Consider the following 16,574-nt stretch of genomic DNA (forward strand, 5'->3'; position numbering starts at 1 on the left):
AGTCATTTGATAAAGCTGGTTCTGTGACCACATCAGAACCTCAGGTTCGGTGCAAAGCCCAAAACCGAACGTATCGGAGCAACATGGGAACTGGAGCGTGGCAAGTATGTGCCCTTTATTTTTCTTACCCCGGTAGTTTTACATACGCAATAGGCATATAGATTTCTTCTTTATATATATCATCTTGCTTTATATTAATGTGATCATACTCTTTGTCGAGAAAAGATGCATGTTATACTCTATTTCAGGCAGTATCCTAAGGCGTAGCAGGGCTGTAAATGCAGCAGGAATGGGCTGGTCATCTCTGCTGTTAGGAACAAGGAGGGCACGGAAGCCTCTGGCATCATTTACCAGTCAAGTAGAAACACAATTTCTGAGAATAGCTGAGTAGCCACACAGTCTTCGGCATTCTCCCCAAGCTATACCAGTAATTAATTACTCAGGAATTCCCTCAACTTGTTTTTATTAATTTTTCCATAATTAAAATGGCAGAATGCAGTTAGCGTTATGGTTCTCTAATTAATCAAAGATATCATATGTCTGGCCCTTAATTTAGGATGTCAGGATCTCGATGCTTGTTGTGAAGGCATGCAAAGAATCTAGGGCAATTCTGGGAAAAAAGACGAATTATACGTAGAGTCAGCGCCTGGCGTTACACTTAATCATCCACAGAAAACACTATCGCTAGGAAGCGGCCGACATGGAATTAAAGCAGTGAATGTCCTGTCCATCAGCCATCACCCAGTAACAAAGCCATGTTATAATAGCTGCAGTTCTGTGTTGGCAGAATAAGCCTTCCCGCATATGACAGGATCATTGTTGTGGCCCAAATGTCATCGGAGATGTGGTCTACTCATGCGCCAATAATAAAAGAATAAGTCTACTCAAGCCACAAACTCAAGCAGGTTTAGGACCTGCTGTTCCAAATCTGATCCAATCCAATGTGCGGTTTAGTGTATACTATAAACCTATTACACATGCCACTGCTGATGACTATAAATAGGTTTTTATAACATGAACATCCAGGGTCCCCAAATCAGTGACAGCCACTAGTAGCCATTGTCTAAATTTGGTGAAATGTTGCCTTAAACCATGAAATGGGGTTGTACGATGTATCGAAACTTCACTAGATGTTCGATACATTTAGACCATTTAGAAACGTTGAGTTTCAATCATTTTCGGTACTTAATGACTTCTGCCATTCTACAGACTCCTGGTATCTACCTGCAGAGGAATCCTCAGAGGAGACATCGAGCAGGGAATCCTTTGAATAGATGTGTCCAGCCATCGGCAGAGCAGGAACCACATCATCAGGGAGATATCATAAACGGTCCATATATGGTATTTCTACATCTCCCTGGGTTTCTCTTGACACGAGGGTGACACGTCAGTAAAGCATCGCAAATTCTTGCACAGTGCTAGTCCTGGTGTAGTTTTGCCTGGCAGCCACCATGGGGGCGCAGGCTTATAATAAATCTCCCCCAAGGTCTCTAAATTATTTCATGTTGCAAGACGGGGATTTAAACTCACAACCTCCACCCTCTAACATGAAATAGCGATTCATGTGATGTCCATGTTCAGTCTGTATTGTATACATTAGGAATAAAGAAAGAGATGTGTATGGATGACACATGAAAACTTTATTTAGTAAAGCATAAAAACACACTTAAAAACCCAAATGCGGGTACATACCACAAAAACTCCCCAAACAAACACGATAAATAACAGGGAAATATCACACTGAATGATATCAAGGTAAGTAGTGATCTAAAAAATACACAGTCAATATATAGAAATACCCAGGACCAAAGGTTAATAATAAATAACATACAAGTATAAGTACAGCATAAACATAAGGTCCGGTAAAGGTAAAGTGCAGTATAATAAAGTGCAGAAGCTACATTACCATATATTAGGAGTAAAGTCTGGGGAGGAGAAGGTGCCCCACGCATATCGCCCGGCTCACGGGCTTCCCCTGACGTAGCCTCGTGTCAAAAGAAGACCCGAGGCTACCATGGCAACCGATCACCGCCCCCCGATGACGTTCGGGGGCGCGGTGATCTTAAAAAAAAGATTGTGGCGCCCACGCGCCACCGTCTTTTAAACGCCGCCGGCGACTTTGCCGGCGGCAATGACAGGGTTAATAGCCGCGGTCGGTGCGGATGGGTTTCTAATCAAATTTTTGCCCAGCTGACTTGTTAACAGACCCATAAGAATCAATGTATACTCACCGGCCACTTTATTAGGTACACCTGTCCAACTGCTCGTTAACACTTAATTTCTAATCAGCCAATCACATGGCGGCAACTCAGTGCATTTAGGCATGTAGACATTGTCAAGACAATCTCCTGCAGTTCAAACCGAGCATCAGTATGGGGAAGAAAGGTGATTTGAGTGCCTTTGAACGTGGCATGGTTGTTGGTGCCAGAAGGGCTGGTCTGAGTATTTCAGAAACTGCTGATCTACTGGGATTTTCACGCACAACCATCTCTAGGGTTTACAGAGAATGGTCCGAAAAAGAAAAAACATCCAGTGAGCGGCAGTTCTGTGGGCGGAAATGCCTTGTTGATGCCAGAGGTCAGAGGAGAATGGGCAGACTGGTTCGAGCTGATAGAAAGCCAACAGTGACTCAAATCACCACCCGTTACAACCAAGGTAGGCAGAAGAGCATCTCTGAACGCACAGTACGTCGAACTTTGAGGCAGATGGGCTACAGCAGCAGAAGACCACACCGGGTGCCACTCCTTTCAGCTAAGAACAGGAAACTGAGGCTACAATTTGCACAAGCTCATCGAAATTGGACAGTAGAAGATTGGAAAAACATTGCCTGGTCTGATGAGTCTCGATTTCTGCTGCGACATTCGGATGGTAGGGTCAGAATTTGGCGTCAACAACATGAAAGCATGGATCCATCCTGCCTTGTATCAACGGTTCAGGCTGGTGGTGGTGGTGTCATGGTGTGGGGAATATTTTCTTGGCACTCTTTGGGCCCCTTGCTACCAATTGAGCATCGTTGCAACGCCACAGCCTACCTGAGTATTGTTACTGACCATGTCCATCCCTTTATGACCACAATGTACCCAACATCTGATGGCTACTTTCAGCAGGATAATGCGCCATGTCATAAAGCTGGAATCATCTCAGACTGGTTTCTTGAACATGACAATGAGTTCACTGTACTCAAATGGCCTCCACAGTCACCAGATCTCAATCCAATAGAGAATCTTTGGGATGTGGTGGAACGGGAGATCCGCATCATGGATGTGCAGCCGACAAATCTGCGGCAACTGTGTGATGCCATCATGTCAATATGGACCAAAATCTCTGAGGAATGCTTCCAGCACCTTGTTGAATCTATGCCACGAAGAATTGAGGCAGTTCTGAAGGCAAAAGGGGGTCCAACCCGTTACTAGCATGGTGTACCTATTAAAGTGGCCGGTGAGCCTATATGCCATCCGCAAAAAAAAAAAAAAAAAACAGATAGCATACGGACATAAATGAGTCCTGAATTATACATTTTATGTTACCAGGACAACCTTTACAATACATATAACTATTATAAAAAACTAAAGCTCTCCTTGCAAAACACCAGTTGATTGTTACTGAATGCATGCATTTCAACGAAATGCATATGCGATCGGGCTGTGCCCCGCCACTAAATGTTTGCATTGTGTGTCTAAACATAACGGGGCTCATTTACTAAGGGTCCAACTCGCGCACTTTCGTCGGGTTTCACGCAACAGAAATCGAGGGGGCGTTGCCGTCGGACAACCCGACAGATTCGGAAAAACCGCAGAATTTAAAAAATAATTTGTGTTGCAAGATCAAGCGCTTACATGCACCGGGAAGAAGCAGGTGAACTCCGGCGGACCTCGGCGCAGCAGCGACACATGGCGGATATTGGGCGCACGGACCTTAGTGTATCCCGGCACACCCGAATCCACGTCGGAGAAAGCACCACTGGATCCCGAATGGACCGGGTAAGTAAATGTGCCTCAATGTAGATGCCACCTGTGACCGCACCCTAAAAATTCAGATAATACTTTTTTCTATTCTTGAAAATATCATATCGGTATCGAGTACTGTGATACTTCCCTGGGTATCATATTGCAATTAAAATTTTTGCATCGGTGCAATCCAACCATGAAATCAAGACAAATTGGGGAATGTTGGAAATATTTGTCTGCAAACTAGCACTTATTATTAGGTCCGTATTTATTTTTTCACACGTTATTAGCCTGTTTTCTCCTTCCTTGTCCAAAAAAGTGGTGTGCGTGTCATCCAAATGTCTTTTGGATCCCCCAAAAAATGTACAAGGCTGAATGCAGTATGCAAAAACGTGACTTCAACAGCTAAAAATAGGACAGCGACTGAGATTACAGCCGCACAAACACCGCAATAGGAAGGAAACTTTAGTGAGAATGAATTCATTACACAAAATAGAGACCTAAGTTATTCGCAAATACATTCACGAGAAAACAGACCGCAAAAACGTTTGTGTTTCCAAAAGCTAAAGGGTAAAAATAATCATATATCCCTGCCGTCCCATCTTGTACTTTCTCATCATGTTGGTGTATGGTATCAGGCTTGTCGTTTATGTCGTGTTTATGTGTCATCATGACAACAGCTTCTGATGCTAAATAGACTCTCGGCTGTCAGAAATAGAATTTAGAGGCATCGTCCTGATAGACAAGCAAACAATGGCAGAAAAACTGGATTTTCCAAGCTTAGACATAAAAGACTCGAGCAGTAAGAACTTTACTACACAAAATTTATGAGCGCTGTGTCAGACGAAATCACTGGCTGCTATTTATAGACACGTAGTTCTCTTCTGCTGCTCCGATAAAAGCGATTGCTTTTATCCTCAATTATTCATCTTCCACACAAAAAGACATTTCAAAAAACGGATGGAAAAATTGTCACATAAATCTCATCCGCAGCAATGCCGGTAATGAAAGTCAATTATCTGCCTGATAAACAAGGCGTGAAGCGTCGTGTACAAGATGTTTAGGCTTCGTTCATAGTCCATGGGCTTGCAGAGATTTTCCTAATGGCACGTAAAATTAAAACATGTGCACGTACACAAGTCTGTAATATTATATGATACATGATTATAACAGGTTTCCCACCGTGGGTGGAGGGATATACTCTTTCACAGTGTAACAGCATGTGAAGTTACAGCAAGGAGGGGCTTTGGTAACGTCCCTGAGAGTCCTTCTGTCTCATTTGCATAACTTTAAAAGTTGATTTTAGAAGGAAGGAGGCCATGGATCACAAATATAAGAAGATTACCACAGTTATGTGTCCTTGGTGTATCCAAGCTTGACTTTGATGGTAGATTTCCTTTAAATTGGTTTGCCCTTGAAAGAAAATTCTCCCCTAGTCATGTTGACACAATAAAAATAATTTTTTAACCCTTTACTTTTACAATTTTACCCAGTTTTATTGCTGTTTTAGCTCCTATTACTCAATGATGGTCGGTGCAAAATTCCAGAGTGTGGGCGGGGACTCTGTAAGCAGACACATTATCATCCATTTATTTCTGCGAGTTGAAAATGTGGTTAGATTATCAGGGTACAGGTTTATATACACTTTCATTTATCTTTTCAACATTGTACTAGTATCTGACATAGAAAGAGAGATGAGACAGATCAGAGATGAGATGATGAGATCCACGAGATGCATATTACACACATTGGCACACTTCAGCTCTGTTACATCTCTCCCCTATCAGATCTCATGTACCTCCCTCCTCCTCCCCGGATATAGAACTTATCTGCCTATAGGTATCCTCCCGCTGCTGCTGATGTTTGCTGGCAGGAAGTCAGTGTGTATCAGTGTGAGCTCGTCCTGGAATGCAGGGGGGAGAGGCTATGGGCAGAGAACAGAGAATATCTCAGCTCCACAGCATCAGACAGAAAAGCAAGATGGCTGCCGACCCTAAAGTAAGAAGATACAGGGTCGGAAACCAGGGGCAACTGAAATTGTGTACACAAGGACTGATAAAGACAGGTTGGAATTATATCAGTGAAATGCTGTATTTTTGTTAATAGAATTGGAGAATATGTTATTTTGTCATCCTGAGTACATTTAAGAAACTTGTCTTCGTGGGGATACCCCTTTAAGGACTTTATACTCCCATTCTCTTTCTTATCGGTGTGAGCCGGAATCCCGCTCTTGGAATCAGTACATTGCAAGTATACATGAATATACACAGCGTTCACACGTATACTGCTCATTCTAAGGACACATGTAACCCAGTCCTACTAGCAGCTCTTCCCACATATATATGGATTGCTGTCTGTAAATCTTTGGACCTGCAGAACAGTGCATTCCCAAAATGTGAACTCCACTGAATTTACCGATTTCCACTTTGCTCTTTATTCTGGTAGCGATTTAGTATTAAATCTGTTTTTTCAACATGTACAGGTAAGCCATTTCTGTCAGCAAATAGCCATCTTGGCTTCCAGAGTGGTCAGACTGAGTACAACCAAAAGTCTAAAGTATCTCTACAGTCATTGGGGCTCATTTACTAAGGGTCCGAACGTAGCACTTTCATCGGTTTTCCCGAATATTTCCATTTTGCGCCCAATTGCCCCGGGTTTTTGGCGCATCGGCTTTCACGCAACAGAAATGGGGGGGCGTGACCATCAGACAACCCGACGGATTTGTAAAAACCGCTGAATTTAAACGATTTGTGTCACATGCACCGGGAAGAAGGTGAACTCTGGCAGACTTCGGCTCAGCAGCGACACCGGCTGGATATCGGGCGCATGACCTTAGTGAATCCCGGCAGACCCCAATCCTCGTCCAACAACGTGCCTCGGGATCGCAACTGGACCGGGTAAGTAAATGTGCCCCATTGTTTTAAAGGACATCTACCACCAGGATGAAGGATAGTAAACTAAGCACACTGACATACTAATATGTCCCCCTCTGGCAGGATCTTCTCTTTTTTTAGCTTCGTATGCCCTTGTTTTTAAGAAAAAAAAATCTTTAAAAATTATGCAAATGAGCCTGAGGGGCTCCAGGTTCCAATAACATCTATAGAGCCTGGAACCCCTCAGGCTCATTTGCAGAATTTTAAAAGACTTAAAAAAATAACAGGGCATAAGAAGCTAAGAGAAGAGCAGATCCTGACAGAGGGGGCACACACCGGTATACCAGTGTGCTTAGTTTACAATCCTGGTGGTAGATTTTATTAAAAATTATTCTTTAATTCACAATCCAATCCAATTTTTGGATACATGATCCCATTGATTGTGAATAAACAAAAGAACAACAGCTACCATGCATTACTCCCCAGCTGGATGAGTGTGGAGAAGAGGAGACTGAGACCACAGCACAAAGCCTGGTGCAGTTGCCTATCCCAAACAACCCCCTTCCCACTCGGGACTCACCACACATCGCTGGCAGGATGCCAGGTAATGTGAAAAAAAGTTTTATAAAGTACTGGAATGTTTCAGAATGCTGACCAAGGCATTTTTAAAATCAGCATAGCATAGGCTATTGGAACATGTCAGCAGCAAAAAATTACATTCCTGGTGAAAGGTTCCCTTTAAGCAGTTTGTGTAAATCAACTTTCCACCCTGTATCCACCAACAGCTGTGAGATAAAGGAACCTGATAAAGTGTCTAATGACTTAACTATTTACACGCAGTCCCTGGACAGTCTAATGTCTTCAGTAATCTTAATCATCAAGGGAAATCTTAACCCTCTATTACATATCTATATGTTGTTTATGGGACTTCAGATATACTGATCACTACAGGAGAAAGAAGTAGTTAAAAAAAGGTTACTTAATGAAGCATATTACAAAGTTTTTAGCACCTATTATCACCTGCACTATTCATTTGTGTAATATAAAAAACATTATCCAGCCCTTTTTCGTGGCCTATTTATCGGTCCTCTCTCCTCTATGTGTAAGTGATAGAAGCCCCCTCCTGGATTAGTCTGTGAGGAATCCCCATCTTAACTTAATACTATTGCAATCACCTTATATTCTTCTTTGCCCAACTTTCTCCCATTCTCTAATTTATATCTTTTCTTTTTTCATTCTTGCCACCAGGATTTTCTGGGGATTTATACCATCCCTTTTTTTTTTTTAAAGAAAAATCCAACAAAATTTGAGCTGGGAATAAATTGTGGATAAATACTGTATATGTAGAGAACATTTTGGTGTTAGGAAGGTATATATCGCCTATTAAAGATTAAAATTTAATACATGGGCTGTGTTTCTCATGGTGCAAAATCTTTACTCATGTAATGAAGTGTATAGGAGCGCAGGCATTGCAGCCATTGTGACATGGGGAAAGAAGAAAAGCCATACAGATTAAAGGTCAATTGGCAAACATTAAAGCGGCTTGACACAGGAGCGTGCGGAGGTATATGCCGGACTCACACTGGGTCTCCAGACTAGACAGCACTGTATGCCACCATTAAACCTTATTACACTGCCAATTACTTTAATACCTTGGTGGGCGCTAATAAATATTACATAAAGGTCATTTGCTGCCAAGAGGCTAACATTGACTATTTGTTGACCAAACTGGTTATTTCTGGATAATATTGTTACTATTTGTCTTCAAATTCCAGTCATTTGCATAATGTTCTACATACTACTACTACTACATATGTAGTAGTACTACAGTATGGCAGTATATGGAGATTTTGCACATCATCTATTACAATGTGCAAATCGCACATTGTAATAGATAGCCTAAAACATAATAGCCTCGGATATTTGTGTGACCCGTGGCTGTCATGGCAACAGATCGCCGCTCGCTGATGACGTCACGGGGAGCGACGATCGGAGCCAATATGGCGGCACCCACGCGCCGCCGGCTCGTAAATGCCACCGGCAGCTTTGCAACAGGTGTTTGCTTCATTGTGAAGCAAACAACCAGTGAGTATGAAGAGTGAGCCCTCTTCATACTCCCCCCTACGCAACAAGATTTACAGGTACGTCTTTTTGCGCTATGGGATTAAGAGCATTTTGGTTGTTTATCGACAAACTGGGGAAAGACTGAACCTGTGTGTAGTGTGTAAAGAAGTCAGTGAAGTCAAGATGGTGGAAAAAGTGCCATGATTTGGGGAATGTTTTCTGCCGCAGGAGTTGGACCTCTCATACAGTGACATGGCTGCAAGTGTGTATCAGAACCTTCTTCAACAACAAGTGATTCCTTCTTATCAATCAGGCAGCAATGTTAACACAGCACCCCTGTTACACGGTAAAACGGCTAAAGCATTTCCATGAAACAGAAAACATTGAAATGACCATTCCTCATGTAAATCAAATTAAAAAAAACTTTTGGAAAATCTTTGGTGATAAAGTCATGGCCAAAAAAACCATAGAACTGTGGAAGAGACTGGAAGAAGAGTAAACCAAATTCCCAGCAGAGCAGTGTGAGAGACTAGTGATGTGGCCATGGATGTGCTGAAGTCATTCAAAGCAAGTCCTGTACACTGCCTACTGATTGATGATTTTTGGAACCTACAGTAACTTTTGTTATAATTTTTCCCAGTGCTACAGTCATTGCTGTTCTCTAATTATGATCATCTTTTGTAAAACAATGTTCTAGTGGCAAGGTGAACACTTACGTAAAATCCATGTTGATCCATTGAATTACATTATTTCTGAAAAAATATCAAGTGATTTTTCACAGTTCTCTAATTTTGATCTCCAGTGTATGTAAATATCTAAGCTGCCATTTTATAGCCATCCACTTTATACAGAACTAATAAAAAAGAAGTATAATTAAGAAGTATGATAAAATAGAAGTATAATTAAGAAGTATGATAAAATAGAAGTATAATTAAGTTTCCCAAATACATATAGTTTTTTTTGGGTGAGGGACATATTTTGGGCCCATCCCTGTAATTTTTTAAGGCTGTTATCTAGTCCTTCATCAATTGGGCATGTGAGCTGCTAAAAGGTACTGATGGGCAAAAGCAAAAGTCGATTAACAGTATTGAGTGGAAACCCCCATTTAACGTAGACCATACAAGTTAAACCTATACTTTTGGCAAGGGACCATGCTAAAACGTGAACAGGCAATGTAATAAATTTTTGGATTTGTGGATTATACAATTGTGATCCCCAAAAAAGTACAGAAAAAAAGCTGTATAAACCATACAACCTACATGATCATCATGTAAAGTACACACCACATATCTACTAATATTTTACTTCATCAACATTGCATCAACCAGCCAGGAGGGACCTGCTTCTATTTTCTGATATGAAGTGTGTGGCTCTGTTCAAGAAAACAGATGATGATGATGATGATAGGTGTAGGGATACAGAAACTTTTTTATCTTTTAGCTTGGGCTTCATCTAGATTGGGGTGTCAAACTCACCCCCATGGGACAAATATGGACCACACCGTCATTATATTTGGCCCATGAGAAAAATCCAAATGTCTACTAGTGCTTTCCCACCGGACAGACAGTAAATAAATACTCCATCTCCCAAAATGCTCTGATGATTTGTTGGCGTCTATATCAGGGCCCAAAAGTGTCCCCTCCTCTAGGTAGCGACCCCATGCTATAAGACACATGGAAAAACAAAATATAGAAAAGAAGAGATGAAAAGAAGTTTGAAATTGCAACCTTTTATTTTCCTATGCCACCCTCATGGTGGAATCGGGACGTGGAGTATGCTGGGCTAGGAACATTCCGGTCTGGCGCATTTGCTGTAGCAGATTCCTACGCCAGGCCGGAGCCTCTTAATAAATCAGACACAAAGTGCACCCGCGGAGAGCATTAGGACTGCCGTATTAGGACTGTCGTGACAGAAGAGAATGCAGATCAGCCTTTTTAAAGGAAACCTACCACTATGGATCTACCTATTAAGGTAGATCCGATGGTAGGTGCATCTAACGAATGTAAGGATAGCCCTTTTTAGGCTAATCCTTTACTCCCCTCTATCTTTTCTAACCTTTAATCAGGGAAATATGCAAATTTTCTAAAGAGGCTACTGGGGCATGGAGAAGCCGGAGCTGAGGCTACAAGGCGCGGCTACTCCACGCCCCAGTAGCCTCTTTGATCCTCCTACCCAGACATCTTCAGCGCGCAGCTCCTTGTAGCTGTCCCTAAGGCCGGAGTTCTGATGTGTTGTATTCAGAGAAGTGATACTGTTTCCACTAATGACACACAAAGGTATGGATACACTCCTCTCCAGGGATACTACCTTACACCATCTGCAGTTTTACATGATCAAACCTGATGACAGGTTCCCTTTACGTTTATTTCCATATGTAAAGGTTCCTCATTATGTCTGATGAGGAGTGTGTGAGATCTCTTCACTGAACATAGCACAGCCCCCCCAAATGCTCTGAGTCACTGCTGTAGAAGGCTTCTGTTTGAAATACTCAAAAAATTATTCGTGGGGAGGGGCTAAAGAGGAGTTTGAATATAGAGATCACAGCACACAGCAGTGTTAGGGCAACCCCCAGTGATCCAGATACAATTCTGGAATAAAAATCCATTTTTTAATAGTCCTTCTGCTTCTAACAACACTCAGCTCTCCAGGACCAACACCTAGCACTGTCTGCAGCTTTGTATGGTCAGAACTGATGGTATAACAATGTGTATGTTTCAGAGCAATACCACTCCAGTCCCATAGTGGTGCAAGAGATAAAAAAAAACAGGTAAGGCTATATTTATATGAATGTATGGGGGACGTAAATATGGCCGATATACGTCCCCCATGCATTGATATGGACTCATGGCGCCCAAAGGGAGCGGTATGGTGCCGCTCATGTGTGGCACCGTACCGCTCCGTACCCCATAGAAAGATAGGACATGTCCTATCTATCTACAGAATACGGCGCTGGCGCCATATATTCCAATGGAGGGGGTGAGCGGCGCTCTCCCCCTCCTCTACTCTCCCGTCACTGCCGGCCAAGGGTAATGTAGCCTAAATAAGAATTATTACATGCGAAATTAAAACCACATTTACCAAACTATCTATACCACTAAAATAGATCTGACAGACAAAATACACCAATAGACACTCCAACACTACATTCTATGAAACTAGAGTAAGATACTAATTCATTGATAAATTAACCCCAGTGACTTCAATGGGCAGTTTTAACGTTTTTTCAACAAATCTATTGTAAGAAAAATTATGAAAAACAAAAACTACTTTGAAAATAAGGCTACCTGCACCTGAAGGTGTCCAAAAACAGCCAAGAAAAATGGAAATTAACATTTGTTTTCCCTTATCCCATTTGCCTCAGTCCTTTTTTTTACAGATCACTCATAGGCTATAGTTTAATTTTTTTACAGATCCTTGTAAACTATAGCCTATGAGTGATCCGTGAAAAAAACGGTTCTGACTATGACATGAAGAAGAACAATAAGACATAAATATAGAACATCACATGATTAGAAAAATATATACTCATATGCTTTGGGTAAATATATCTGCTCCAGTACTAGCGTAGGAGAGTAGTAAATTAATGTACAAAAAACTTTCATCAGCACACATTGCATTCACTATACTACACTATTGTCGAAATGCATGGGTGTAAAGGTTTCTACATATGTGCACGATGGAATTTTAATCTTAATAAAAGGACTTCATTTGATTATTCGTTGGAGGGTTCGATCGCAATCTTTTTCTTCTACCTGCTTCAAGGCGTAGGTCTGTGCACACTCCGGATGTGGAAGGATCAGGTGCGCTGAGTATATGGACTTCACACTTATGCTCACATATATTGTGTGTAAATATGTGTGTACATTTTTCTGCGTGTATGTATATAAAATATAAGTGTGTAAGTTATGTGTTATGTGCATATTTGTATGTATGAGATATATATATACACACACACACATAAGGCACGTTTATATATATATGTACACAAAAATGTACACACAGATATATATATATATATATATATATATATATATACACACACACACACACATATATTTACTATATACACATAACACACACACTTATGTGATGTTGCATTCTATACAATTCGCTACAGATGTTTCAATAAGGAAACCAATGTCTCAAAGTTCCTGTTCCGACAACAAGTAACAAAAGTAATGCCTGACAACTGATGATAACTTGTGACACCACCACACAAGTAATACTAGTGACAATGACTCTCCAAATTTCCTCAACATTGTGCATCCTATATAATATAAGCTGTAATAGCAGAGCACTCCTGGTTAGTGATGATTTAGTGAATGATCACAATCAGTGCCAGGGTACCAAGGGCATGCCTGCTGTGCCCACCACCTGCAGCACCTTCTTACCTGATGATATCATCATTGTGGCCAAGGAAGAATTTCTGGCTGTGCTCCCGGGTGTTGTAGACCACCCCTACCCCTGCTACAAAGTAGACCACTTCCTTGCCGGCGGTGTAGTACAGGTTGTTGCGGCACTGGTGCCCCCTGTAGCCATAGACCCAGTCCAGGCGCAGCTGGCATCCAGGAGCAGTCCTATCCGCCATGATACGAGAAGGACACTGATGTGTGCACAGGGGGAGAGGGAAGGGTGGCACAAGGTCTTCTCCTGGCAGGGTGTCTGCTCCTCCTCCACAAGGGAAGCCTCTAGTAGCTATCCAGTGCCACCATAATCCCCTGCTGCATCCGTGTGCATTCCTTCATGGCACCACAGCTGCTAATGGATGCACTGCCCACACACATGCCCAGTGCTGCTAAGTTTATGCCACAAACAGGTGGGCAGCAGCAGCAGCAGGATGAGGAGGAGGAGGGTAGGTGTCTAAGCTGCAGGGTCCAGCCTGAACCTCCTGCTGCAGCAGCACTGATTCTTCACTGCAGCAGAATCGGACAGGGAGGGGAGCAATGCACTAAATACAGGACTAGGGATCATCTGCATGCAGACTATTGCACCCCTGGGGATTGAGCATCAGCAATCAGGCAAATAATCATGGCATGAACCACTGGGGGGTGAAATAATACACTCTCCTCAATCACAGACAGTAGGCGGAGGCACCGTAGCGTAACACCCGGGATTATGTAACACGTTGCGCTGTAATTCTAGAGTAGCCGCGTTCTAGAATACGGCCCAGCGTAGTAACCAGGGGCAGACATTACATGGAAACGGCGACGCCAAGCGGGCGGGAACCTGCTGCTCACTTGAAGAAGTGGAAGGGACGGTTTGCGCGCGGGGGGATTGTGGGAGATGTAGTGCTGGTGCTCCTATGGAACTGTGTGTGAAGGAGGAGAAGAAACTACGATTCCCATGATGCTTCGCGGCGTAAATCCGTCTCTGGAGGGTTTAGTTATACAGTTGGAAATGCAAACATGAGTGGATTTCTATTGTTGTTGGTTGTCAGGCAGCTGTTGTCAGGATTCCATATTTGTGTATGGATACCTGTGCAGCTGGGTCAATATGTTAGGTAAATAATACAGGTAGATGGAAAGCTGTTAGCGGAAGGGTTGTGACTTTTCTAAGCAGCATTCAAATGTACACTGCAAGAAACTCCTAAAAAATGTGCACCAGAGCCACTGCTAGCACCAATTTATCATCATTTAGGCAAATTGTGGTAAAAATGACCAAAATCAAGGATCAAGCTAGGAGCTGCTGAAGATTTTATTCAATATAATCTATGAAGACTTTGACAGACCCCAGACCATAGAATAGGTAATAATACAGATCACAGGCCAGCAGACAAATATAATACAGACCCCAGACCAGAGAATAGGTAACAATACAGATCACAGGCCAGCAGACAAATAATAATACAGACCCTAGACTAAAGAAAAGCTGATAATACAGACAGGAGACATTATATAATAATACAGACCCAGGGACATAAGATAATTGATGATATAGACTGCAGAGCAGACAATAATTAATACAGACCTCACACTAGACAACAGCCTTTTTAAAGGGAACCTACCACCACGAATCTACCTATAAAGGTAGATCGGGTAGTAGGTGGATCAATAGGAAAAGTTTTATTATCCCTATATTCAAATTTCCTTATGCGGCTACTGGGGTGTGGAGTAGCCGCATCTCAGGTTACATGGGGCGGCTACTCCACGCCACGGTAGCCTCTTTTCTCCTCCTACCGAAAATCTTTTCCTCGTAGCTGCGCGCCCTCGTCCGACTAATCTGCTGTCTGCGCATGCGCAGAACAGCAGGCCCGCGCCTGCGAGGTCACTGCTCCGAAGCCGGAGCTGCATAGACACCGGCCTGCTGTTCTGCGCATGCGCAGACATGAGCTGCGCGCCAAAAATTTTCGGTAGGAGGAGAAAAGAGGCTACCGAGGTAACCTCAGATGCGGCTACTCCACGCCCCAGTAGCCGCATAAGGAAATTTGAATATAGGGATAATAAAACTTTTCAAAACAGTGCGGGGACGTGAGGATTAGCCCTTAAAAGGGCTATCCTCACGTCCTATTGATCCACCTACCACCCGATCTACCTTTATAAGTAGATTCGTGGTGGTAGGTTCCCTTTAAGTTCCCATATCAATCAATAGCTTATACTGCAGACCCAGACAAGTCAACAACTTATAATACAGACTCTAGACCAGACAATAGCTCATAATACAGACCCCAGGCCAGACAATATCTTATAATACAAACCTCAGACCTGATAATACCTTATAGCGCAGACCCGACAATTAGAGATGGGAAATTTGACTCTTTATAGTGAGCTGGATCATTTGGCTCAACTCACTAAAACGAGCCAGCACTTCTGGCTCCTGAACAGTTGCCTCTGTAATAAAAAAGGACACAGATTTCAGGTGGTCAGGCACTCAGATCCACTTCACTTTTAACTCAAAACTATTCTGTTAAAATGGGGCATGGTCAATAGTAGTTTACAGTAAGCTCAGATCAGGCAATAACTTCAAATACAGACCCGAGACCAGACAATAACTCCTAATACAGACCCGAGACCAGACAATAACTCCTAATACAGACCCGAGACCAGACAATAACTTCTAATTCAGACCCAAAGATAGACTATAACTTGTAATACAGAACCCTAGATCAGACAATAACTTTTAATACAGACCCAAGAGCAGACAATAACTTCTAAGACAGACTATCATTTTTTTTTTAAACAATTTTTATTGGTTTTAAAACAGCAACAAATAACTGACATACAATATATGCCCTGTGGGCACCAATTACACATCTCATGGGAACAAATGGACAGAGTGGGGCTCATTTACTAATGGTCCGAATCGCGCGATTACGTCGGATGTCCCGCCGATTTCCGATTCGCGCCAATTTCCACTGGGATTTTGGCGCACACAAACGGATTTTGGCGCTGGGTTGCATGCGACGGAAATCGTGGGGCGTGGCCGTCGGAAAACCCAACAGATTCGGAAAAACATGGTGGACATCGGGTGCACGGACCTTAGTGATTCCCGGCCGGACCCGAATCAGCGTTGGAGAACCCGCCACTGGATCGCGACTGGACCGGGTAAGTAAATGTGCCCCAGTGTGTGAGATATATCATATCATTTACCAATGACAAAAATTTCTTGCTCTTCTTATATCTCTGAACATTTCTTTTGAAATTCTGTATTGATATTAGCTTAGATCATAAGAAGTCTAACACATGACAAAAAG

The 16,574-nt window shown here is 42.5% G+C and overlaps 1 protein-coding gene across 5 annotated transcripts in view; it reads right to left on the reverse strand.

Annotated features, from left to right (window-relative positions):
- Positions 1-13,907, reverse strand: part of EML6 (EMAP like 6) — a 119,856-nt gene extending 105,949 nt beyond the window's left edge. For all 5 annotated transcript variants that reach the window (XR_011854043.1, XM_072140545.1, XM_072140543.1 and 2 more), the window contains exon 1: positions 13,276-13,907. Coding sequence is in view for 4 of the 5 variants with exons in the window: in XM_072140545.1 (XP_071996646.1) it covers positions 13,276-13,472 (197 nt within the window). In the remaining variant the exon portion in view is untranslated. The remainder of the gene's footprint in view (positions 1-13,275) is intronic.
- Between the last annotated feature and the right edge of the window lie 2,667 nt (positions 13,908-16,574).

Source organism: Engystomops pustulosus, chromosome 3, assembly GCF_040894005.1.
Source record: "Engystomops pustulosus chromosome 3, aEngPut4.maternal, whole genome shotgun sequence".
In the NCBI taxonomy this organism is placed as follows: Eukaryota; Metazoa; Chordata; class Amphibia; order Anura; family Leptodactylidae; genus Engystomops; species Engystomops pustulosus.